The 27,313-nt window shown below is 35.4% G+C and overlaps 1 protein-coding gene across 2 annotated transcripts in view; it reads left to right on the top strand.

Moving 5' to 3' along the window:
* CFAP47 (cilia and flagella associated protein 47) overlaps positions 1 to 27,313 on the top strand; it is a 295,430-nt gene that overhangs the window by 119,281 nt on the left and 148,836 nt on the right. For both annotated transcript variants that reach the window (XM_071750490.1, XM_071750482.1), the window contains exons 41-45: positions 7,346 to 7,422; positions 9,081 to 9,226; positions 12,914 to 13,022; positions 13,760 to 13,986; positions 20,866 to 21,046. In XM_071750490.1, coding sequence (XP_071606591.1) covers positions 7,346 to 7,422; positions 9,081 to 9,226; positions 12,914 to 13,022; positions 13,760 to 13,986; positions 20,866 to 21,046 — 740 coding nt within the window. The remainder of the gene's footprint in view (positions 1 to 7,345; positions 7,423 to 9,080; positions 9,227 to 12,913; positions 13,023 to 13,759; positions 13,987 to 20,865; positions 21,047 to 27,313) is intronic.

The following is a 27,313-nucleotide window of genomic DNA, read 5'->3' as shown; positions in this document are numbered from 1 at the left end:
AGAATCAAAAAGGTTTAATTCCTGACACTCTCTAAAAATGGCCCAGAATAGAAAAATAGCCCACAAGTACCTAAAATAATGTTTGGAACTTGACAGATATTTGGATTTTCACTGTTATTTTAATAATTGATAGTTTAATAACTGGTTTAATAACTGGTTTTCTGTCCTTTTGATGGTAGATTTTGTGTTATGTATCAGGCAGTATATTTACAGAGCTCCATTTCTCTACTTTTCTGTCACTTCAACCATATTTTATAGTTATTGATTCATAGAACAGTATTTAAAATCACCAGCAGGAATAGTATTAGCTAAAAAAACAAGAAAGGAAACAAAACCAAACCCAAAAGAATTAAGTCAGCTTACAGGAAAGAGCAAAGTGCAACCAACCAGATTTTTTCTCACAAGGGCAGGATCTAGTTTTGAAAATAGACCAAAATCAGCAGTCCTCTCACAATACATGTGAAAAATACTTTGGCCCAGGAATACCATCAAGAAAAAATACTATAGCCACCAGAACTCTATTACATGGATATTTCAGATGAATGCATTCAGTCCTACTCTGCCCCTATTCTGTGGGACTGTGTTGATTGAGAGTGTCCTGTGTGCTTTGCTCACTTACAGCCAAGTAAGGTTTGCTACAAAAGGTTTACTCATCAGGTTTGTTACAATGGGTTAACCTTCAGTGCTTAATGATGGTTTTGAAATGTGCAGCCAACATCAGCACAAGGATTTTCCTTGAGGCTGTCCCTGCTTACTGCAGGGTGATTGGACTAGATGACCTTTAGACATCCCTTAAAACCCAACCCCCTCTATGATTCTGTGACCTCCAGATATGTTTAGTAAGATCTGTACCCAAGGGGAAATAGCCATACCTATTACATGCAATGCATGCTAGGAAAAAACTGCTCACAAATACCAGTTACTCTGATAAGTTTTCTAAACTCTTAGCCTACTAAAAAAACATTGGAGTGCTTTGGTTGCACTTTACCTCTCAATATTTTTTTGCCAAAAGGACATTTGGAATTTTCTTAATGTAATTCAAAATTTGATGTAATAAAGAACAAATGTTCATGTCTCCCAGGCTATCAGTTCTGATGGGGGATATAGATAACATTTAGACTCCAAATGCCAAAAGCTTACACCAGAGTAAAGGGCTTCATCTTCAATTTAAGCAAGCTGGAAGCACACTGGAAAACTGCATAACTCTTATTAAAAATTCTCCTAGGACAAAACTGTGATTTTATTAAACTACTTTCCAAGGCTTCTTACAAAGAAAGAAAAAATACTAGACCCACTCTGGTAAATCCATCAACGTCTACAGATTTTACTAATGTGTTGTTCTTAGAGGTATCAGAAGCTATTGAAGTAGAAAAGAATTTTTCATTATCCTGCATATTTTAGTCTGATGTATGCCTTGGGAAAATATCTGTCTAAAAAGTATAATTTTATTCAAGCTTCCAGGCTTCAGTCTCACTTAAATTTATTTGAGCGCATCTTAAGTCTTTAGAAATCTCCAATATTAATTTTCTATAATCTTAGATGTTTCTATTATCTGTGATAATAGGAGCCACTTAGGTACTCTTTTTTCCTGAATGAAATATAATACCCTTCTTAAACTGTGTTTAAAAATGTATATCTGCAATTAATAACTGATCAGTAAGAAGATTGTAGCTTCAATTTTTAAAATTCTTCTGATGAATCCAGAAAATGTCTTCTACAACATGGAGGCCCATTGCTCTAAGTGGTTCATGAGCATAAAACCACCATAAAATCAGTGCTTATACTCAGAGTAGTTTTGTCTACATTATTGATATTATTTATTTACTTTGATCCTCACAACTTTATCATCTCTGCCAGTCCCAATGGTCTCCTCAGTTTCGTAAGTCCTTCTTTGTCCTCATAATATGCCCCCAGAGGTATGCGAAACACCACTTTACAGCTGGCAGCCCTCTCACCTTCCACATTTCTCCTCTGATAATACCACAGGACGCAAAAAGATTGTAATTCATACCTAAGAGGAGACCAGCTCCTTAATTATTGAGGATGGGATCATCATACTGTGATTGGAAAGATATCTGAAGCTAGGGCTCAGGCAGTCTGTATCCTTGCCAGGACATGGTGCTCTCTTCTTGCCCAGGTGGCCAAGAAGGCCAATGGCATCCTGGCCTGGATCAGGAACAGCGTGGCCAGCAGGTCCAAGGAAGTGATTGTGCCCCTGTACTCAGCACTGGTGAGGCCACACCTTGAGTCCTGTGTCCAGTTCTGGGCCCCTCAGTTCAGGAAGGAGATTGAGGTCCTGGAGCAGGTCCAAAGGAGGGCAACCAGGCTGGTGAAGGGACTCGAGCACAGATCCTATGAGGAGAGGCTGAGGGAGCTGGGGCTGTTCAGCCTGGAGAAGAGGAGGCTCAGAGGAGACCTCATCACTCTCTACAACTCCCTGAAAGGAGGGTGTAGCCAGGGGGGGGTTGGTCTCTTTTCCCAGGCAACCCTCAGCAAGACAAGAGGGCACGGTCTCAAGTTGTGCCGGGGGAAGTTTAGGTTGGACATTAGAAAGAATTTCTTTACTGAGAGGGTGATCAAGCATTGGAATGGGCTGCCCAGGGAAGTAGTGGATTCTCCATCCCTGGAGATATTTAAAAAGAGACTGGATGTGGCACTCAGTGCCATGGTCTGGTAACTGCAGCGGTAGTGGATCAAGGGTTGGACTTGATGATCTCTGAGGTCCCTTCCAACCCAGCCAATTCTATGATTCTATGATTCAAAGCTAAAAAATCCAACAGTAGCCCATGTCTGGGGTAGGGTGTCATTAGTAGTTGCAGAAAAGATCTCTTTGTCCATGGGGATCTGAATGGTGTTTGGTGAGAAGAACGAAGTTTTTTCTTTCATCAAGTTGCCGTCAGTTTTTGTTTAAATATACTGTGATTCATGTGCCTGCATTTTTTCAAATTTACTCTTTTCCATTCTTTTCCAAGTCCTTGACACTTCAGTTATTATCCTTGGCCTACATTGGTGCAGCATGGTCTGTTCCCTGTGGGAGAAGGAGAACCAGCTGGAGAGATGCACACCACATGGTCCAGGAATTCTAATATAAAACTACCCATAAGCAGTTTTCAAGCATGTTAGTATTTTGACTGATAGCCATTAAAAAAAAACAAAATTGAATTACAGTAAAAATCCAAGGTTACATTTAATAGCTAACTATTCCTTCATAGATTTCCTTCTGTAGAACGAGGAAGTGATAAAGATATACTAATTCCTTGATAGTCCTATTGTAAGACCACAGCTAAGCAGTTTGGAGTATGTATTACAATGCTCATGGATCATGATTGCACAGATTGCTTTGCAAAATAAACTATGTATATGGATAAATATTTTTACGTCAAGAAAAACTCATTGTAAACCAAAACAGCAACCATTAATTAATGAATTTCAAGTCAAGCTTTGCAGTATATTGTATATAACTTCTTAGTGTTTAATTTATTTGCTTTTGTTTTTTTTTTTTTAACCAGAGATTATACCAGGAAGTCAGAATATTTTAATTTTCTGAATTTTATTCTTCTATTAAGCAGAGTACTTGTGTTTAGTTACTGATAGGATAAAGAAAAAAGTAAGATCTAAAAGGCTCAGTTTTTCTGTAATGTAGATTATGAGACACAGCATTACTACCAGTCGCAATTCTTATTAATATTTGACATATTAGAAATTGATCTATGTTTATGTAAGCCATACTACCTCTTTTGAGCATCTCCTGTCTTACTTTCTATCCTAGCCTTTGTTCTGAGATCACAAACTATCCCACAGAGCATAGAAACTGGCAGATACCTTAGCTTTGCATTCAAATGTTTCAGTATTTTCAGTGCAGCAGTGTGCAGTTCCTTGTATCCTTTCTTTAAATAAACATTTGCTTACTTCTGTTTCTGAAGTTCATTGATGAGGTTGCTGCTGTGTGGACTAAAGACTTCCCATGGTGCCTGGCACTTTTTAGTTTTCTGTTCATCTCCGTATTATTTAAAATCTGGAACTGAAAGTGACTAAAAGGGTTATCTAGTGAATTCTGCTCCAAATACAGAAAGTCTTGTAATGTGCATTTTCTAAGAATTTAGTGGGTGGAAAAGAAAGTAATTGGCTTGTTTGGACCCTGAACTGAACAGTAAAGATAACGCTGCTGCACATGACACTAACACAACATTAGTTACACAATTTATGTGTACTATCTATGTTTACTGAATACATGATTTTGCTTTTAGAATTTTTTTTTTGCCATACCTGATAACTTGGCAAACACAGTCTCCTTATGGTTCTACGTAGGAAGAGGTAACTTCCAACTCAGAGGTGATAGCTACTAAGCTGTTTCTTACTGGTGCACATGTATGTAAGTAAAGCAACCCTCACTGGTAACTAACTCTTGCAGAACTTGTAGGTTTTTTAATGCACAGTAAAATAACCTTGCACTGGAAAGGACAAGTTGTGTTGGCAAACAATACAAGACAAGTAAGAAGCAGTTTGTGAAGTTGTTCAGTCACCAGGCCCTGTGTAAAACTGTCACTTCTAATAGCTGAGTTATCAGACTGAGATCCCTGATCCACAGTGGGATGTTTAGTCTCACAAGTAGGCTGCTGATCCTTTGCCATTGTGTCTACAGGCACAGCACATGCATAAGCCTGATGGGCAGAAACACTGACTTAGGTTGCTTGAAACTCCATCCAGCCTGACCTTGAATGCTTCAAATAATGGAGCATCCACAAGTACTCTGGATAACCTGTTAGTGTCTCACCACCCTCATCATAAAGAATTTCTTCTAATCTAAATCTGTCCTCTTTCAGTGTAAAGCTGTTAATCCTTGTTCTGTCACTATAGGCCTTCATAAAAAGTCTCTCTCTTGATAAAAAGTCTTCATGGCCCTACTCTGGACACACTCGTGTATGTTTATTTCTTTCTTGTGGTCAGGCCCTCTAGAGCTGGATGCAATACACCAGGTGAGGTCTCACCAGAGCAGAGTTGAGGGGCAGAATCACCTCACTTGACCTGCTGGCCATGCTTCTTTTGACATGGCCCAGGATATGAATGGTTTTCTGGGCTGCAAGTGCACCTTACTGGCTCATAGCTGATTTTTCATCCATCAGTATCCCCGGGTCCTCCTCTGCAGGGCTACTCTCAGTACTCTGTGCTGATTCTGGGGACTGCCCTGACCCAGGTGCAGCAAACTATGTAGACTTATTTTATGTCAGCATTAAACTTACCTGCCTTGTTTCTCTGTGTATTGAAAGGAAATTTATTGAGCCAGACTGAGAGTATAGCCATGGTTCTTATGCCTTCTTGATCTTAGCTATATTCCTTTTGTTTTTATTGTTGCATGAGATGCTATTTCTTTTTGTTATAGAAGAACAAGACACAATATATGTGTCTTCCCTAACATCTTTATTTCCCTTTCCCTTCACATACCTGCAGGTCCTTTGTTCATTGGGGTAAGAATAAATTTACAGAAAGAGACATTCAGTATCACATCAAATCAATGCAATGAGTTTCTCTGTCATTCAGCTTGGAAAATAGGACTTACTTGATGTACTGTTCACCCCGGTGAATAAATATATTGTACTCTGTGTGTTCTCAATATGTTACATATTTCCATGTACCATACTTATTATCAATTTTTCATGCAGTTTTTTGAGCAATTTGTTATTTTTACAGTATTTCTGCTGTAGTCTCTGTTTTTGTAACCCTGATGTGGCATTCTGATTCAAAGATGAAGCATTGTAAGGGATGATATTTTATATAAAATCTGTTTTTTTTTTTTGTTTTTAAGTGATTCTTATTCGAAAGCAAAGAATAAATAGCATCTAGTATTTGCATACCACAGAGATAAATTTTTTTTCTGAAAAAATTGCCTTTAAGTAGAGATATTAAAATTAATCTCCAAGTTAATATATTCTGAGAATTTTTACAATTCCATTTATTTAAGATTGTGATTTTTTTCTTAGCCTAGGAAGTTTAACTATTTATTTTAAGAGAGACCCAGTAGTTATGAAATGCTGTATGTAATAATTGTTCACTATAAGCTGGTTCATCAAATTTTACTGCTAGGGAAGAATGAACTTTACATGTGGATAATAATCTGAGTCTAGAGATGAAAATCCACTTGCAATATTTTTTGAGGTGCATTACAGTATAGTTTTCAGCATCTATGAGCTCTGTGCTTGCTCTAAATTAAACAAAACTTTCCTTCCATAAAGGTAACTTCATAGTCTTAACTCCTGTCAACACTTGTATAAATTATTTGTGAAGGATAGAAAAAATATAAAACAATGCCTCAGAAATATTATGGCAGGAAACACAATTTGCTTTGCAGGGGGTGAGAATAAGCAAACTTTTTTAGGAGCTGTTTTTTGAAGTCTGCCTGCTCTTTCAAAAGGCACTTGAGCAGTATTGTCATGAACAGTTAAGGTGTTTAGGTTAAGGGGTTCATCCACTGCTTTCTCAGACGAATTTCTCAGCTTTGCACTAACTGCACTGTTAGTGAATATAGGTAATTCCTGTAACCTTGCTGCAAAAGTGGTACAGAGGGACTGTAGGAGAACAGCAGAGGAGCAGATCTGTGGGGGATAGAGGAGTGCTGCAGATTCCCTGGCACTCACTGACCCTGAAGAAGAGCAAAGAGCTGTCAATAACTTAAGGAATTTTCCATCTGGACGATGTTATATCCTGGGACGAGGTGCCTCCAGTGGGAATGGGTACATAAGGTTTTATGTTAGTAGGAAGAGCACTTTGAAGTGCAAATTGTAGATAAATCAATACAGACTGGGATACTATATAAGTGTAATAAATCACACGATAAATGATTCTCATTGTGCACAGCAATTGGGGTCCGTGCCCTTCTGTCTTCCATCAAGGGACAAGATTTCTCATCCTGTCTTTTCATACAGGACCCCACATGTGAACTAAATTAACTGAAACAAGAAGAGAATTATTTTTAGTAGAAATTGCTTGAAGAACTTCTCTTACGAGATTTGATGCAAGATGATGAACTGCATATAAACATGGGCATTTTACGTCCCTCAGTGTGTGGTATAAATTCCTAACACTTACTCAAAGACCCAAAAGTAAAATTAGCCTTTGTGTGGAAAATCAGGGAAAATTATATCCCAGTTTATATTTAGTCTGTGAGTAGAAACATCGTAAACCATATGACAAAGGTAAATGTCAATATTTTTTTCTTGTATAATATTTCTTGTGAAGGAAAAAAAACAAAAAAGAAAGAGAAAAAGAAAAAGGAAGTATCTAAGAAATATTTTAGATCACATCCAGAAAACATCCCATTTTCCAGTATTGTTTTATTTTTTTCTTTCAGTACTGAAAAGAACATGTTAAATTTAATAAATGGTGCATTGCGTGAACATCCAAATGAAGAGAACAACTTAAATTGCTGTAAGTACGTCTATACAATACCTCTTGTGTCACTACAGTAGAAATTAGACTATCTGCATAAACAGGATTGTGACATCGAAAATATATGCATATGATGAACAAGAGTTCATCTTCTGATGCATTTTAGTCAAACGATTTCTAAGGTTGCACTGTAGTCCTTATGATTTTATCCTTTAAAAAAACCCAAAAAAACAGCTGTTTTTCTCAAGGCCAGTGGACTGGCTTCTTGGAAGTCTGATGCGGTTGCAGCTTACCTGATTTATTTTTACAAATACTCATCAAATGAGATTGTGAATTTCTTGCTCTTATTTTCAATGAAAAGTCAACCAACAGTTTTGTTAAAATGTGTGAGTCTAAGGCTACAGCCTTTTTTGAGACTGTCAAAAGTCCACTTTAGAAAAATTTGGATAATAGCCTTATGAAATTAATTTTGTCCTCTTGGAAAATGCTTTTTTTTTCTGTGAGGTCTTATGGAAAGCAGATTTATAATCTAAATAATCTAGCCCTTCTTGTTTATTGAATATCATGTCCTATATTCTTAGGTGTGATTAGCATACAATACAAAATGCATAAAAATAAAGTAAGAAAATATCGTAGAACTATTGCACCAGTTTGTGAATAGCTGAGAGGACTTGTTATGGATTAAATCAGATTGAAGCCACAGAGACATTTTTGATGGCGTTTCAGGTCTTTGAAAACAAAATTATGCTTTCATTTTTTGTAGAAGTGCACTTCTGTTTTAAGAATAAGTCTCCTTCATTCTCTCAATACCAGGGTGAGCAAAACCTAAGTAAGAGTCTTCTGTACCTGTTTTGCATCCTGACTTGAAAGAATGTGTACCATTGAGGATTAAGAGTTCTAAGTGGAGAGCAGCAGGAATGAGGAGTAGGCATAATAGAAATGAAGCAAACTTAAATAAATAAAAAAAAATCTCGTGACTTCGTTGGCGATTATCTAAATTTCAGAGAATCAAGAAAGAAAGTGAAGAGTGACAACTCTCACAAAACTAATTCAGTCTGCTCCACAATTTAACATACTTTGAGTGAGGAAAACCTGAACAGGAGCCAAGTTGGGGACTTTTAGTCAAAAAGTAATTGTTCTTTGGGCAGTCTTGCCCTATTTTGTGGAATTTGTTGGATTCTGACAGATTCAACCCTAAGGTTCTCAGTGTACTATGAAGAAAGCAACTTTGTCAACATAATGCTTTTGTGAAAGCAACACAAAGGATGAAAGTGCATCCTATTTACTGTTTGTCCTTTCTGGAGGATTTCAGACTACAATAGAACATAGTTACTGCCACTGTAGATTATTTCCTTAAATAGAAATAATCTATACTCTTCTTTCTGGCAATAGTCATTTGCTTATAGCCTGTATGTCCTAAAAGTTTTTGATGGTGAGAACCATCCCTGGTTTTGCTTTAGTACACAGAATAAGAACACAATACTTAGCAAAAAGGATTTAAATAATAGAGCAGTCAATATTGCAATATATTTACACAAGTGTAAGTGTAAATGCTGATTACTGATTACAACTGTGCCTTAAATACTGATTACTACAGGGATATGTAAACAGTATCCTTATATTTAAACTCAGGCAGTTACATTATTTGACAATCTATGGTGTTGTACCTAAACAACTATTTAAATTTATTTTAACAGCTGACCAATTCTGTCTTCTGCATGAGTTCTACAGTCCAGTGGAAAAACTGTTCCTGCAAGGGAAAAGTTCTGCAGGTTTAGATATCCACTTCCTTCCCTTTAATTTGGAAAAACGTTACTGCACTGTCATTCTGGTTAATGAACTGGTAAGAAGAAGTATGTCCTTGTTTCTGGGAGCAGGTCTGAGAAGGATATTTTTAACTTACTATGATTTTATACTGCTTCTTTAAACCTCTGCATTTTCCCTGTGTGTTTCCTTATTAGAATGAGAAATATATATTCTGACTGAGAAAAGGATGTTCACACATTAGGCAGAGAGCTTGAAAATTAAATAATATATTGAAGAGAAGGGAAGAGGAAACATGTTAATGGGAGGAGAGGAAACCTAAGAGTTGTGGTCAGAGCTATGGGGCAGTTATACTTCAGGTGGAAAGGGAAAAGACCATCTCTGACAGCTCCAGTGTTGCCTACAGTGGTGATGAAGAAACACCTTAATTTAGACAGCTAGCTACTAGTTGTTGTTCTTAACAAAGAAATAGTTTGGGTCTGTGACAATGGGACAAGCAGTAATGGTAGCATAGATTTAGACTAGATATAACGGGATGAGGTTCAATACGGCCAAGTGCCGGGTCCTGCACTTTGGCCACAACAACCCCATGGGGAGCTCCAGGCTGGGCACAGAGTGGCTGAGAGCAGCCAGGCAGAAAGGGACCTGGGAGTCTGGATTGACAGGAAGCTGAACATGAGCCAGCAGTGTGCCCAGGTGGCCAAGAAGGCCAATGGCATCCTGGCCTGTATCAGGAACAGCGTGGCCAGCAGGTCCAGGGAAGGGATTCTGCCCCTGTACTCAGCGCTGGTGAGGCCACACCTCGAGTCCTGTGTCCAGTTCTGGGCCCCTCAGTTCAGGAAGGAGATTGAGGTGCTGGAGCAGGTCCAAAGGAGGGCAACCAGGCTGGTGAAGGGACTCGAGCACAGATCCTATGAGGAGAGGCTGAGAGAGCTGGGGCTGTTCAGTCTGGAGAAGAGGAGGCTCAGAGGAGACCTCATCACTCTCTACAATTCCCTGAAAGGAGGGGGTAGCCAGGGGGGGGTTGGTCTCTTTTCCCAGATGACTTTCAACAAGACAAGAGGACACAGTCTTAAGTTGTGCCAGGGGAGATTTAGGTTAGATATTAGAAAGAATTTCTTTACTGAGAGGGTGATCAGGCAATGGAATGGGCTGCCCAGGGAAGTGGTGGATTCTCCATCCCTGGAGACATTTAAAAAGAGACTGGATGTGGCACTCAGTGCCATGGTCTAGCAACCGCACCGGTGGGTCAAGGGTTGGACTTGGTGATCTCTGAGGTCCCTTCCAACCTGGCTAATTCTATGATTCTATGATTCTATAAGTAAGAAACTTTTCACAACGGGGGTGGTTAAACACTGGAACAGGTTGACCAGAGAGGTGACAGTGATGTCTCCATCAACATTCAAGGCCAGGTTGGATAGGACTCTGAGCAATATGATCTTGCTGAAGATGTCCTGCTTATTGCAGAAGGGTTAGACTAGGTGACCTTTAAACATCCCTTCCAACACAGAGTATTCTATGATTATATGACCATATCATAGTAAGAAGCAGTAATGCCTCATAGAAATCACTGTTTTCACTCTTTTCTGGAACACTTTTTTTTTTTTTAAAGAAACAATGAAATTTTCAGCATAGATCTTTTCAGAGAATAAATTATATACTGATTAAGATAATTAAGTTGCTTTTTTCTCTGTATCTTTTTTTCTGAGAGCCAATTTAAACGTGGACAACCTGTGATTTCAGTGATAATGATTTATTAAGGCATAGTTTAAGTGTGTCAATCCAGACTTGCACAGCTAAGTGACTAATAGAAATTAAACAGTTTATTTAGGGAACACTTTACTATCTGTTTTTCTTAATTACTGACTTGTGTGGAGAACTTCACATTCCCGGTAGCTTTACATCCTTTTGAAATCAGTTAGCAATGGGACTACATAAATAGCTGATGCTATTCAACTGCAATTTTACTAAGTATTTTTGTTAATTACTTTATTAAGTATTTCTGTTAACAGGAAACCCTAGTCTATGTTAATTCTATCCTGTTTGCAGCTCATTGAAAATGGAAATATAAAGCATTAAAACCATGGGGATACTAGCTAAACTCTCCAAATACCTGTTCTGTTTCAAAGCATCAAGAGAAATCCAAGAAGAAAACAAACAGGATTTGCATTATATGGAGATCAAAAGCCAAGAGTTATTCAAAGCACAGAGGAAATGGGGAAGTTTCTTCCCACTTATAAGCACGTTGGTGTCAGCAATGACAAGAAAAGCAATTGATAATAGAATGGCATCCTAGCAACCAGTACCATAATGAAATTAGCTGTGTATCCTGTGAGCTTGTTAACAGTCCTTATGGAGTCAAAACAGTGTCAAACAGGAATAATTCCTGTTTAAATTGGTTCCCAGGAGTAGCTGTTAGTTTGTGTGTGTAAAACCAATTTTGCTGTAGCTTTCTTTCATCCTTATTGAGGACGATTTGTATGCACTCTTGGAACAGGGAAGGTGAGAAGGGGCAGTCGAGGTTGAATAGCTTTCATTCTGCTGGATCAGAAACATGATAGCAATGTTTTCAACCTTAACATAAATATCAGATGAAACTATGAATAAAGATTTTTTTAAAAAGCAGACTTGTCTTATGTTATTGACTAATATTAAAGGGAAAATATTACATTCATTGGCAGATGGAGTAAACTGTATAATTTCCTAAATATCCTGAACGAAGGATAAAATACAGAACATGCCTTTTTAAGGAAGAATTTTACAGCATGTGGCTTATGGAAATAAAGAGATGACCTTGTGAGCAAATTATATCCATTGTAACAGCAGGATTTGATCCTTTGCCTTGCAGTAGGCATAAACTATGGTTGTCCAAAAAAGGTTTGTTGTAAACAAGAAGAAGGTCTCAATGCAATAGTAAAATATCTATAAAAACTCCTGTGTAGTCCAGATAGATATATAGGTACCTAATTTAGGTATCTTTTAATTTGGGGTTTTTCTGATTGTGACTTTCATAATTTTGAGTACTTTTAGTGAGTTTTCTTTTTTAAAAAAATACTTTATCTTTCATTTGCACCCTAATTTTTGTTTCATCTCTAATTCCAAGTGTTATTTCTTTGCTAATTAACTTTGTCCTTTCTTCTGTGACAAATAGCTATCTTCCTTTTTCCTAGGTCTTCTTTATGTTTATTTTTAAACGTCTGTAGGTATTCCATTATTTTTGATGAAAGAATTAAAATTTGTTATCTTTATACCTTCTTCATGGGGAATTTAAACATGATGCTACCCTGCCCTGAGTTCTGCTCCTTTTTGCTGTCCAGAGAAATGTTACTGGTTCAAACTGCCTGTAAGTTTTTTTAAAAAACAGTTCTTCACAGTGAATGTGAAGCAAGCTTGTGTATATGTGTACGTTATATGCAGCTATATCACAAAATTAAAATTCACTTCATTGCTGTATTTATAGGTCAGTGTCTTAATTCTGTGAAATCATATGGGGGTTATGAAAGGATTAAGGGCAGTGAAATTTCTTGATTTCTCAGATTTACTATTCACAATGGTACTCTATTATTACAGCAAGGTTTGAAATGATAATTTTTTCCTTGTTCAAACATAGTTTAAAATAATGAATCTCCTGAACATATAAATTGTTTCACAAGTCAGATCTGAAGCATTAATAGGATATCTTTATCTTTAGTTTTAGTATTTTGCCTTCTGGTTCAGCATGACTTGCTTTCTGAATTGTGTGGATGTGTATGTTCTTGTTTTTCAGATTGGAGAATTTGTATACCTGATAGAGGGAACGGGTGATATACCTTTACCTTCAGGATTGCTTCCAATGGATAGTCCAAACGTTTTGTATGTTAGTAGTATATTAGAAGGTAAAGTGAACAGAAGGGAGAAGAGTAAAATAGAGCAAATAATTCTCCTTTACAAATAATATTTAGTTTTCCAGGCCATTATCTTCAGAGCAGCAGCTGGTTGTTAGCTATCTTCTTCAGCTTTCTTGTATTGTTTTCAGTATAGTCCACATAAGCACTTTTTCCTGATTTCTCAGAATATGGGTAAGTAGAGGGATGAAAGAAAACAAGTTATCTTTGACTAGAATTTTTATAATTTTAAAACTTGAGTTATGTATGCAGTGTTGTGATTTGACAAGCTGTCCAGTACTTTCATCACCAAAGATGCAGTGATCTTCTGCTGTCAGTTCTGTTTCAGATGCTGTGTAGCTAATACTTTATCTAATTGCTGGTGGCTTCTTTTAGAGGGCATCTTGGGGGGTAAAGAGTGGCTGTGTTGTGTAGGCAGCAGAAAGACTTTTGAACTTTCACTACTGCCATAATAATAGTAACGGTTAAGTCTGGGCTTATTTATTAACTATCAAAAGCAACTTTTGGTTTGGATTTCAGTCTGTTCGTTTTTATTTCCCCGTTATGATTAAAAAAAGAGTTTTGCTGGTGTAAATAACTTGTACCAGAGCAATAGCATATAGCTAAACATAAAAAGAGTTTTATATTTTGGCTTTTCTTTAGAGATTGGGGATTTTAAATATCCTATGCAGCTACACTAGCACCTGACAGTGTGGAGATCTTGTTTGTTTTGGTTTTTTATTTTACAGGTTCAAGGGCAGCAAAACCAGTTTTGTATTTGAAATGTGTTCTTGGTCAGATTCTTGAAGAAAATTTGAGAATTCCATTGATCAATGAGTCCCGAGAGAGGGCTCTGGCCATTGCTGCACAACAACAGATGTCAGCTATTGAATACAAAAGAAGAAAGACCACAGGGACTCTGAAGAGCAGTAGTGTTCGAGTTGCAACTGCATTGTTAGGACTGTCCAAAGTAGAGGTGAGAAACACAGGAATCTGTTACTGCAGTGATTTAATTGTTCTTGATTTGTAGGACTGAAGTTTCAGGAAATAGAGCAAAGTTATGTTGGTTTTCTTCATACATTCTTTAATCTGACAGTTACTAATACCAATCCTTCTCAGACCCTAGAGGGTTTTAAATGCTTGTCTGAAGCTGCTTCCTCACTGCATGCTACTGAGAGGTGCTTCCTTTAAGAAATCTTGACTGCAGTTAAAAAGAGCATTAACAGCTTCTGCAAAAAACTTCTGCAAAAAGCTTCTGCAAAACACCTATTCATTAAAAAAGCTTTTATACTCTATACAATAGTACCTTGTAAGAAATGAAAATTCTGGAACAGGATTTTTTTCTATTTAGGTGTTTGGGGTTTTTTTGTTTTGCTTTGTTTTTTTTAAGAATAAACTTTGAGACCAAATCAAGGAGCAGAAAAGACTTTTCTTGAAGTCAATGCAAAATACTTTCAAAAAGCCACAAATCTTCCTTATAAGCTGCTTCCACATCGTCCCAACCTAGATATATTTTCCTAAGAGTTCAACATATAGAAGCAAAAAATCATCCCAACATAGTCTGCTAAATATTTTATTAGTACTTGTAAGCACATTTATATTAACAATATTGAAGTACATAGAAGTACTGGAATGTGTTCAGAGGAGAGCCACAAAAATTATCAGAAGGCTGGAGCAACCCCCTATGAAGACAGGCTAAAGAAGTTGGGGTTGTTCATCCTGGAGAAGAGGAGGCTCTGAGGTGACCTTATAGCAACTTTCCAATATCTGAAGGGGTCTACAAGAAAGCTGGGGTAGGGCTTTTTACACAGGTGTGTAGTGAGAGGACAAGGGGAAATGGTTTAAAACTTGAAGAGGGGAGATTTATGTTAAAAATTCTCTCCTGTGAGGGTGGTGAGATATTGGCACAGGTTGCCCAAGGAAGTTGTGGCTGCCTCCTCCCTGGCAGTGTTCAAAGCCAGGCTGGGTGGGGCTGTGAGCAACTGGTCTAGTGGGAGGTGTCCCTGCCATGCAGGCGGGTTGGAACTGGATGATCTTCCAGGTCTCTTCCAACCCTAGGCGTTTTATTATTGTAAGTAAGCATGTAGAATTCAAATGTAAACTTCTGTGAATGTTAACCACACTGGATTTTCATTTCTCTTGTGCACCTGGTGTTTTCTGGCCTAAGACAGGTTGCTGTGTTAGGGTAGCTAACACAGGGGAGCTGGGTTATTCTGGTTTTCCAGTTAGACTGTTCACTGAGTGTGCTTCCCAGTGCTACATGACTCCCAGTACTGAGAGAAAGAGAATTTCCTCGGGTATCTTGGTGGTGCTACATTTATGCTTTTTGGTTACAGATAAATTTAAGAAGTGATATGAAATAAATTCAATGAGGAAAAAAGGAAAGAGTAGAATTTATCTATTGTATGTTTGTAGTGGGAAAGGAGCTAGACTCAAATAATTTCCTTTTGGATTGTACCTAATCCACTGCTGTGGTAACATTTTATAAACTTTTAACAACTGGAGTCGCTTAATATCACTTGCTCTGAAGCTGCAGATATAATCAAGACAGAACATAATAGTGGTACTCTTTGTACCACTAGGTATGTTCACATCTAATATGAGTTTGAAAATTACTTGTGTTGTAAGAGGGTGGAGGACAATTAGATTAGTTATAAAATGCATAATGATGGCTGCTAGTACTGAATAAATTATCATGTGAAAAATGAATCTAGTATGCAGAAGAAATATTTTGCTCCATGTACAGAAAGAGTTATAATTGCTTATGAGAAATAAAGAGGGCAAATTCTGCTATATATTGATGTAGAAAAGACCTTACACATTATAAATATCTTAATATGGTAATCTGCTTTGCAGATTAATTTCCAAAAAGTGTTCCTAGTAACTTTTTGTCATGAAGTCCTAGTGTCTGTATAAATGCGACAGTATAGAAATTCTGGTAGCAATAACTGAATAAACTACTTTTGAGGGGGACTGATATCTCATTTTCAACAGTAAATTTGGAGCTGAAGTATGGTTTTAGGCTCATTGCTAAATTGTTCCACCACTGAAAAGATGCCATCCACAGCTGCTGTGGTTTATGAATTATTTAGGCTCATCAACATCTTTGGAACAGATGTTGAAGGTCAGAGATAAATCTAAAATCTCTGGAAATTCGTTACTCTCTTTTATTTCTATTCAATCTTTCTGCTCACTTGCTGCAGGTGTAATTTTGTTATACAACTGATGATCAGAAGGAAAAATGCCCTATCATTATAACTATTTTGTCTGTAAAATAGGAGAATAAATAACTCCATAATTACATGCTTTCCGTTCTCATTAAACTGTACATTTTACATTTTACTTAAATCACATAGAACGTAGTAATAATGTTAGACTATATTTTTGAAGTCAATCTGAATACACATGTTCAGTAACTTGTGTTTTCACTCAACCCATCTATATGCATGGTTGAAAGACCTAGCTATTTTTGTGCTGTGTTTTTACTGCTTCTTTTCCTTGCTATAAAAATACATGTGTAATTTGATTAGCTTTAATGATTAGAGTTATTAAAAATAGTGAAATTTTCTCTTTTCCGTAAAAGTTGCTGTACTGATCAGAACCTGTTTATCTCACTGGGTTTTTGTGTTACTGCTAGGCCAGTATTCGATAACGTGTGATTAGAGTACAGAAATGACAGTAAACAAGTCTGTGGAACTTGGAAATTGGCTTTCAATAGAAAGGAATGGGAGTAATAGCTAAATCTTTATTTCTATCTCTTTATAAATTAGATTAAAATCAGCTCATTACACAGTTCTGCTAGAAATAGAATTTTAACGTTGTTAGAGCAAGGTTTTTAGTTTGCCCTTCTCCCACTCTGTCGCCCAAATATAAACTCTACTGCCATCACAGTCCAAACCATTTGTAAAAGGATTTGTGTGTGCGTGTGCTTAAAATTTGGTATAATGTGAATTTACTGTATAATGTATGTATACTATTGTATAATGTAAAATTAGATAGCATCAAAATTTAATAAAGCAGTTAGAAAGCCTAAGTAATGAAGAGACAGGAAACAAAAACACTATAGCAATGGGAGTCCAGAGATGCAGATCTCAATATTTCTAGAGAAATGAAAAATTAAACTAGTAGCCTTATGCTAATTCTATTAGCATACAATCTATAAATGTATACAGGGCATAAGAAACAGAAACTAAATAAAAACATAGTTTCATGCCCATTTCTGACTATTTTTTCTTGCTTTCAATGAAAAATGTTAGGAAAGTTTTGAATTTTATTTTTTAAATATACAGTTGTTTTAATCTCTGACTTCATGTGAATTTCATTAAATTAATTCCTTCTAAAATATGTTTAGGTAGTAGTTAAGGGAATATAAGATGTAAGTCAGTTCTAAGTGTCAGCCTGGCTTTTTTTTTTTAATAACTACAAATTGCCTTTGTTATTGATGAGTAAGAGAAAGCTGTAGATGGCAAGTTTAGGTGAACATAAATAAAACGAGAAGAAATAGGGACTCTGGAAATAAAGGGGAGAAAAACCTGGAAAAGCTTGTTAAGATTGAAGTTGCTAGTAGTGGTAAATAGAAGGAAATGAATAAATGAAAGAAGGAAAATCAGTTGGGTATGCAGGGGGAAGGCTGTATCAGCCAGTGAAAAAAAATTCAAAATAATATGCTTCAGGTTTCTTTTTTCTAAAATCTACCTAAAGAGGCACAAATCAGATACTATGTCCAGATACAGGGCTCTTCCTTAATAGTCAGGGATGCCCTTGAATAATTAGACATTGTCATAGGAGAAAAAGAAAAGTCCTGTTGTACAAGAATCCTTTAACTGAAGCTTGCACTGCTCACTGTGTCCAGGTGTGCTCTCTGTTAACATCTCATCTGTTGGGATGTTAAAAGTATTTACTTAGACTCCATTTTGCCTTGCTGTGAGTGAGCAGAGACCTTGTACGCTTGAAGCTGTAGCTTCTACTGCTTGGCTGATGTGACAGAACCTGATCCTACACCTGTCCATCTCCGATCTTCAAAATTTATAATCTCCCAAGATTCAAGAAGGATTTTGTCATCTTCCATGTGATTAAGGAGAAGCTGTAAGCTCAGTTTGAACAGTTGGCTTTTTAAATACAAGTGGTTTTTGGATTTTGAGAGAAAAATCAGTGTCCTTGAAGAGAAAAGATATTGTAATTAAAAAGTTACATTAGGTACATTTGAATGGGAATGAGCTTTTCATGGAAGGATCTATGGTTAGATTTCAATTTGTTGAAGCTATGAGTGGGACCAATGCCTTTTTTATTATGTCACTTATCTTTTGATATGGGATTATGGGAGGTGTCAAACATGATTGATCATAGGGATTTGGAGAGATAGAGAATAAAAAATTCTTTTATTCATGAGGAATGGTTTTAGAGATTTAGAAGTTCTTCCTAGAAGGAAGAACTGGGGCTAAATTAAGGTTTGGAATACTTATATGCAAGGAAAGACTAAACTCACTCTGTAATATAATCTACCATCCTTTACACATCCTTTACACAGTGCAGATGGTAAATCTAAGAAAACGCCTTGGAAAATTAATCAGTCTTTGAAAAGTATCAAGTTTAATTCTGCTGCTTTATATAGGCTCCACTCCTTTTTCAAAAAATTAGTCTGAAAAAGAAATGAATCTTGGGCACTGAATGCAAATACTGTTCTTAACTGGTAATGACACTTAAGCAGTTGGAATATCATGAACCATTACACTGATGGAGTACATGTTGGAATCAGCTTTAGATCTGCAAGTGGTAATGAGAATTAAAAAATATTAAAATCCATTTAACTGTAACTGCCCTGAAAAATACTAAAATGAAGGAGACCAGTTGCATCATTGATATGAATTGTGTAGGACATTTTCTAATTTCTTGGAAATGTTACCCTTTGAAGCAACAGTGTTTAGTCTTGTTTATGTTTGCAGGATTTTCTTTTTGCCTTTCAAAAAGATCTAGGTCTCTCATGAAAAATATTTTCATCCTTTATTCTTTAAGAGGGTACCAGAAAATACTTGAAATGTTCATAGACTATGTCTTTCGTCCAAACATATCTTTAAAACTGAGATAACACGGACTTTTAAAAATTGTAAGATACAGCTTCAGGATAATAATTTAAATGTGTTCAGTGATCCACTGAAGGTCATCTTACAGTCAGTTTGTCAATTAAGACTTCCCAAAACTTTTAAATCAAGATGGATTTTTATTTTGGTATTGGAAAATTATCTAATTGCCAAAATCCAATATATGTATAAATTTATATTTGAATATGCAGAAGGTCAAAATCAAATACAAATTGTTACATATATGTAATTATTTTTGTTTGCAACTTCATTAAAAGTGAGAACAAATTATCTTTTTGCCACTGCAAAGTCTTCTGTCATTTCAGTCCTATCAAAGAATAAATAAACTTGTTATTAATATAGCAAACATATTATTAACACCTATTTATTTATTCTGTGTTTGAGAGAGAGAGTACTATCAGTAAACTTAGTCTTGAATGATAGAAATTAATAGTGAGTTCTGGTTTGAACTCACATAATGCTTCTCTATGTCCCTTCTGAAATTATATTTGCACCGTACAAGTGGTACAGTTTAAAAACAAGTTAACGTTTTGCTTTCATGAGTATTTTTTTGTCATATACATTCATCCAGTTATCCTTCATGGAACAAGAATCTTGAATAATCACCTTCTTTTTTACTATCACCCTCTTTTTGTGTCAGAGAAGTATATTAACAACTGGAGTGTAATAGATTCCAAAATTACATGTGTACTTTCTATTTCACTCCATATTGACACTTTGGATGGATAGATTGATAATCAAAACAAAGCAATGACAGAATGCAGGTCTGCTTTCTAAAACTGACAACAGAGTTTTGCAGTAAAACAAAAAACAAAACAAAAAAAAAAAAGAAAAAAAAGAAAGAAAAAAGCATCAAACAAAAGAACAAAAGCAATACCCCACCTTAGATTATTTGAACCGTGATTTGATCGCATTACATTTAATAGTAATCCTTAAGAACATTAAGCTTTATGTATTTGCAGAATGTATGTCCAGTCCTTGTCCTCTTGTGTACTGCAATGCTTGCTGTCCTGGTATTATTTAAAATCAATGTTTGAGAATGATCCAATTTTCCTGGCATAAATTGAATATTTGTGCATTTATCTCCTCTCTAGATCTGCATCAGATAATTCACCAAAGTCTTTAATTCAATGACATATGTATAAAAAAGATGCAACTAGTTTGAGGTTTTAAATTTCTCCAATTTTAAATTGAGCTTGAGCATTGCAATATTACTGTGTTATTGGATTGAAAATTGTGATTTTGAGCCAATAGAGTATTATATCACTGCATTATTTCTGTAATACTTCCTTATGGGAATTAAATTAAGTTCATTAAGAGGTTTAGATGCCTATTTTGAGCTTGCCTTTATGCACTGTGCTAATCCTTTACTAATGTGTTTCCTGCTCCTGATTAGCAATGCTTTAGGATAAGGAGAAGCTTGTTTGTCCCTAAAATTATTTCTAAATTCTTTGATTTCTAAAATATATTGTCAACATTAACATACCAAAGTTAGCTTAGATAACTATATACTTGTCCTTCACTAAATACCAAAATAATTTTTCATTTTCAAGTTTTTTATTGTTAATAAACTTTATGAAGTTTTCTTGAATCTTTCAGATGCATGGTGTTAAAAAATTATACAAGACAGCATAATAATATTTTTATATAGTCACACTGTTTAGAAGTACACCCTTAAGCCTGTAAAATTTTCTTTCTTAACCTGAAATTATCCTGAGATAATTGTTCATGTGTATACATTATTCCTTCACTTGCAGAGACATGCACTCCTAAAACCTCAAAAATTTCCCCCAGGATTGAAGCATGTGGATTACAGAGTAGAAGTGAGCATGCAAGAATTCTTTGAGATACCTAAGAAGTTCTCTATTCCAGTGTTGGCATCAAGCAGAGTTGATTTGGAAGTTCCATCCAAAAAAGATCTCTCACCTCAGCAAACAGGTAAGAATAGGCTTAAATATGATGAATGCATATGGAATATGAAAATGTGTATTCTCTCCATTTTACTATTGATGAAATCATTGTCATCACTACCAAAGTTCTTTCTTACAGTTTAAAACAAGGCTTTTCACTTGCCTTGTTCTCTGAAAGGCACACAGCTATAGGAGACTTGCTCTAAAAGAGAAAATTGTTTGTATTATTTATCTGTTTGTCCTGAATTTATCCTTATTTCATACTGCTTCCCATCCAGTACTGATCTGTGGTCAAACTGAGCCAGGTTTATCACAGATCCTTTCTTGCTTGCCTCTCCTCGGTTGGCCAGCAGGAGGTATCAGGTAGTTGTATACTGGTTTCTTCCTGTCCCTCATGAATGAAAATAGGGTATTAGTCTTCAGAGTGATCTTCTCAGCTTTGATCAGTCTCCATGAGAGAGAAAATGGGGAAAAATCCATATATTTATTTCATCAGTTATTTTCTTGGTCAACTAGAGTAGTTCTGCATATGTCTGCACTTCACTTCTCCAATATCATTGGAATCAGTCATGTGCTTTCATAGTATATGTTTCTTTTCATACCTGATATATTCCTTTGGGGTTCTTGTTTCTTTCCTGGACTTTTAAATAATGAACTTTTAAAATACTTTCTGTCAAGTTTTTGGTTCATGTTCTCACTACTTAGATTACAGTATCTGTATGTCATTACACATGCTCTTGGGAAGGTATCAGTAATTATTGCAAGACTAACCTGATGAGTAACTACAGGACTTGTGGTTCGTAGAAGTTGTAGAACAGATCTAACATAGGTTGGAGGCTGAACTATTCTTGCCTTGAATGGCAGGATATGTAAATTCGAGTTAAAATCCTTTTGCTGTCGAGTTAAAAAACAATTGCCTGTGTTTATAATAATGGATGTTGATATTTATAATCATTTGTTGAGTGACATAGGTTTGCACAGTGGAAGGATGGAATACCAGCTAATAAGGGCATAATCAAACCTCCATCATGATCTCAGAACAAAGATGTTTAACTGGTCAGATGGCAGGTTACTATGGCTTAGGAACTTTGCAAATTATTTTTTAAGATGAAATGTGAATGGATTTATCTGAAAATTTTAGAATATCAATTGATAAAAGGTAGTGAAGAAACTATGTTGCAGTAAGTCAGTAGTTATTAGTTAATAGTAGTTCCATTAGTTCATACTGCTTCTTTATCCATCAAAGGAAATCATGAAAGTAACTGAAAGAGGGAAGTAAGTGATGGGAAGTCAGAAATAAAATCATACTGCGATGAACAAAATATTTTTGATCTTTATTTTTACTTTCTAGGACACTTAAAGAGTGGGAGTAGAAATGTCAAGATGATACAGAGAACTAAATGGGGCTTTGGTAGTGAATTAATGGAGGTTATAAACTAAAGAACAACTAAAAAGAGAAGCTGAGATAGCCAGCTGATAGCATGAAAACAGAGAAAGATGTGCTCAGTACAAAGACAGTGATGGAAGATTCAGTATATTTGTTGTGCTAATGAGGAAACTACAGGAATATTTAGAAGCACTTAGAAATTCTAATATTGTGACAGAAGGTGGTGTTTCTTTGGATGGAGGCAAAATATTGGTCTCTTCTGAAAATTTTGTAATCATTATTTGAAGCAGAAGCAGTATTTTATTCAAGCTATAGCTTTCCTTAGGGTGGGAGTAGCTTCATCTCTGAAGAAATGACTATTTAGATTTATAAAGAATAAAGGTCAAAGCAAATCAATCTTGGGTGAGAATTTCTTTGACTGCAGTAGCTGGAAAAGTGTCCAGCCAACATTTTAAGAACTATGCCAACAGGGAATTAGAAGGTAAAAATCAATGCCACTCAACATATTTCCTTGTAAAATAGACCTTGTTAAATAACCTTACTACATTTTTGGGAGTATCACAGATCTAGTAGATAAAAAGAAGTATTGGCCCTGAGGAACCTAAGTACTGGCCCTTAGAAACAGTACTTGTTGGACAATGATAACTACTTTTCATCAGTAATTTAGAAAATTATATGAAGTACTTGTTGGGTTAGCAGTAACCCAGATTTTGTGAAAGAACCATTAGCTGAAACTCTCATATAGTTCTAAGCTATGTATCTTAGTGCAGCCAAACACATAGCAGTGTATGTGGAACAGTGTCTGCATTGCAAAATAGGTAAGAGGCTGGTTTTGGAAAACAGTTGTCAGTGGGAAGGACTGTCAGTCACACAAAATTATTATCTCAGTGTGAACTCTTTCTTGATGGTGAAATGGCCAATGAGATCTGCAGATAAGTCAAGCGTCCTAAGAATTGGGAAGATAAATAGTCTTGTCTCAGTGCACAGCATCAGCAGAAGAGCTGGTACAGAAGTGAAGAATCTGGTGCTTGTTGGGAGTTTATGGAATTAATAGATGAATATCTGAATCCATAACCTTGAGATGATCTCAGTTTTTTTTTTTAATGTACACTAGGTTATAGTGTGTAGTTACAAATGTGTGATATTGCCATATTTATTGCCACACTTTCCAATAAATAAAATGCAGAACAAATAAAAATCAATAAATAAATTTCCATCATTTCGCACGCATCATTCTTACAGTTAGAGATGGAGAATGCATTATTTTCCTTTTGTATTTTATATAGTCATGTCAGATAGCTAGATAAAATTTTTTTGCCTATGATGGATCATCTATGCATAGACTTCTTCACGTAAGTTATATTTTCTAATCAGTATATATACTTTCTTGGTAATTACATGCAATTTTTTAGAAGTTGCATTATTTTTCCACAATCTATGGTCAACTTTACTTCCTTCTTTCTGTAACTTTAAAATGTCATCTCATATGCTTGTTCAACCTCAGCTTTGATCAGCGAGATTTTTTTCTTTAAACTTTTATATACTTATTTATTTTTCCAAAGTAATTTCCTGGGACTTTAAGTATTTTCTTTGATAAAGCATTATTAGTAATTCTGTTGTTTCTTCCTAGTATTCAGAAGTTCACATGCTGTATGAATTTTTCTGCTACCTAGGTTTTTTAGTAATTAACGTTTTAGTCTTTTAAAGTAAAATTACATAATCACTGTCCAACAACAAAAGTTTTGTTTTACTTGACTGCTTATATTTTGAGTTTGTATTCTATCTCCCTATCACGTTAACTCTCAGAATTAATTTCTATGATTTAACTGACAATATAATAATAAAAATTTAATTACATTTGGCAGTTTTAATCATCCATGATTCAATCCCCCAAAATGGGATAAAAAATTTAAAGGGTAGCATTCTTTTTTATTCATCCTTCATACAAAGGATTTATTTATAATAATGGAAAAGTGAGAGGGAATTAAATATTAGACTGTATGTGTTACTTTGTGTTTAATGATCACAATAATGAATTAATCAGAGAATAACTGTTTTCTAGAGGGTTTTTTTTTGTATTGCTAAAAACTTTTGGGAGGCCTCTCATGTTGATGTGTGAATAGGCTTAATGCTGCGGTGAAGAAGGTTGTTAATCCTCAGAAAATATACCATATCCTTGACTTCATGCTCTGGTCAGACTTGAAATCCAGAACTGAAATTTTAAGGGAAGAAAATATTTAGGAGTAAATGATAGATAGTAATTGATGTGCAAGGCAATACAGGGGCATGTCACTAGCAGCATTATTAGTACTAAATATTATTAGCATTATTAATGTCATACATTGTAATTATAACAACCAAATTACCTGATTTTCTCAGGTAATGATAAATATATACATATATTACATAAAAATGATAAAATCATGCATTTCTTAAAAAAATTGTAAGACTTAAGTTTTCAAATGGATATACACCTTAGCAAGTATTTCCTGGTACACACTTACTGTATTTTGTAAGCATGTATATTGTTGTATATTCTTGACCTTTTTAAGGTAAGCACATACTTAGAATGCTTTTAGTCTTGCCATATGGTTTAATTGCTTTCCTATTTTATAAAAAAATATGAGCAGGAAAATAAAAATAAAATATTTTTTTTTCTTTTTGTTTATGTTATACTATTTTGACATGAAAATTGTCCAGGGGAAAAAAAAAAGTCTGCAATGAATTTACTATGAAAAAATGTGTTTCATATGAAGGATGGTTTGGTTCCACCTTGATATTTAATTTAGATTTAGTACCAAAAGCTAATATCAGAGTTCTGCTGCCTCTTGCTACAGGATTTGACAATGCTGGCTGCCTGTTGTATTTGCAAGAATATCCAGAAAGAGCCATTGTTTTGTTTGGTTTTTTTTTGTTTCGTTCCACTCCCTGTGAATAGATGAAAAAGTTTTCTCCACAGAACTATCAAGAACTTTTCTACTTTCTTGAGAACTATTTCCACAACTAATTTATTCTGATTTTTGTGGCTTGTTTGTGTCTTCTGTTAAAGAAACTACTGACATTTTCTCTCTTTTTAAAAAATAAAACTTCTTTCCTTAGACAATTCTAGATTGCAAAAAGAAAGGAATGTGTATAATCATGTACTACAGAAATCTCTAGACAGCCCTTGTTATATCTTTTTGGACTTAAGCCTTCATTACTAATTTTGCATTAACTTACTGTTTTTCAGTAAGTGGTATAAAAGCTATAAAAGAATCACTTTTTAACTTCTTGAAATTTGTAAATTTTGGATGTATGTTTTTGAGAGATCTTAGCTCCTGTGATTTTAGAAAGAAACTTTGAAATATTAATCTACTACGTTTTTCTCATCATAATACATAATAATTTGTACACGCCTTTTTCGTTGGCTTATGCATCATGACTTAAGAAAGCACATTTGCTTTACTATGCTTCTTAAGTTATATTAAGCAAACATTTTACTTGGCAGCATACAAATTGCCATTGGCATAATGATTGTGTGGCTTCTTATTTCTAAAGCCTTTAAGAGTATTCTTCCATTATACAAAGGGACAATGTTTATTATTATCTTTGTTCTGCTTTGTTGTAGTGCCACGCAGCTCTTCAGTATGGTTCCTCATTTAACCTTCTAGAATCCCCTATCTGCATGTTCAGTCTTTGGCTTAATTTGACCTCTTATTTGTGACACATGTATGGTGGCAGAGACAGATATAAGTCCACTATGACTTCTACCTTTGAGTTTCTAAGTAGATAGAACCAATCATTACTAAATTTTAGGCTAATATAGTGTGCAAGTAGCCCATTTATTCCTGGAAGGCCCAGAGTTTCCTGCTTTCATAAATTAAGCCAACAGCTTGTGATATGGAAGAATAGCTCTTCTATTCTTGCTCTTTCCCTCCTCCCACAGTTTGTAATAGGACTAAACAGCAATTACTCTACCAAGTGCCATTATTACTAATCACTAGAATATGTAGAAATGTACAGTTTCTTGGGTAATGAGGTTAGAGGGTAAGCTCTTAATGCAGGTCAGGCAGATGTAAAATGATGATTTGTAGGATTTCTAAGAACTAGAAGATTTGAGCTATTTCCAGATAGTCATCAATTCTTCTTTTGCAGTAAGTAAATGGCACGAGATGTCAGGCAGCTGCCAGAGAGTATGACCAATTTTTTGACTTAATTTAGCTTTAAAAAAATTTCTGGGCATATGACAACCTAGAAGTTTTCTTTTTGCAATTTTATTGCGCCTGTTTTGACAACTGTCTCATAACTAAACCCAATTCAGACATCCAGATCAAGATCAAGTAAATGTTTTCTATAGTCATCTAATACAAATACATGTCCATAAAATGTTTTCCTATACCATGTGAAATATCTCCTTATCAAAAAAAATATTGTCTGTCCAGGGAGGGAGCTGTACCAAAAATCAGAATTGTTCTGACTGGTATTGCACTATCAGAGAAATGCTTGCAGTCTTGTTCATTTGCATGGATGAAGGCTCTGCCTCCTGTTATATAGAAATAACAGAAGTGCTGCCCATTGCTTGCCATTGCTACTTTTGGCTCAAAAAATGTTAGCCCAGTTGTGATCTCACGGATTATTTTCATTACATTTTTATTGTAATTCCTAGACTGATTTTATGAGCTGAATATCTTACGAGACTGAGAAAGAAAACATGCTAAACTGAGAAATTTATAAGCACACTTTACTTTATAGTATTTAAACTTATCATGAAAAAACATTTTACATTAAAAACCCGCCTTCAGATGTAATTCAGAGGCAAGTGATTTCTGTGATGATTTTTAGATATTCGGACTCACTTCAGAAACCATGCCTTCTTGCATAAAGTACCTATTATGTTAAATATATTTACTTACTTAACTTTTCAGTGAT

The sequence above is a fragment of the Heliangelus exortis genome, chromosome 1 (assembly GCF_036169615.1).
Source record: "Heliangelus exortis chromosome 1, bHelExo1.hap1, whole genome shotgun sequence".
Classification (NCBI taxonomy): Eukaryota; Metazoa; Chordata; class Aves; order Apodiformes; family Trochilidae; genus Heliangelus; species Heliangelus exortis.
The sequence above is the reverse complement of the archived record's forward strand: the minus strand, read 5'-3'. Positions and strand labels throughout refer to the sequence as shown.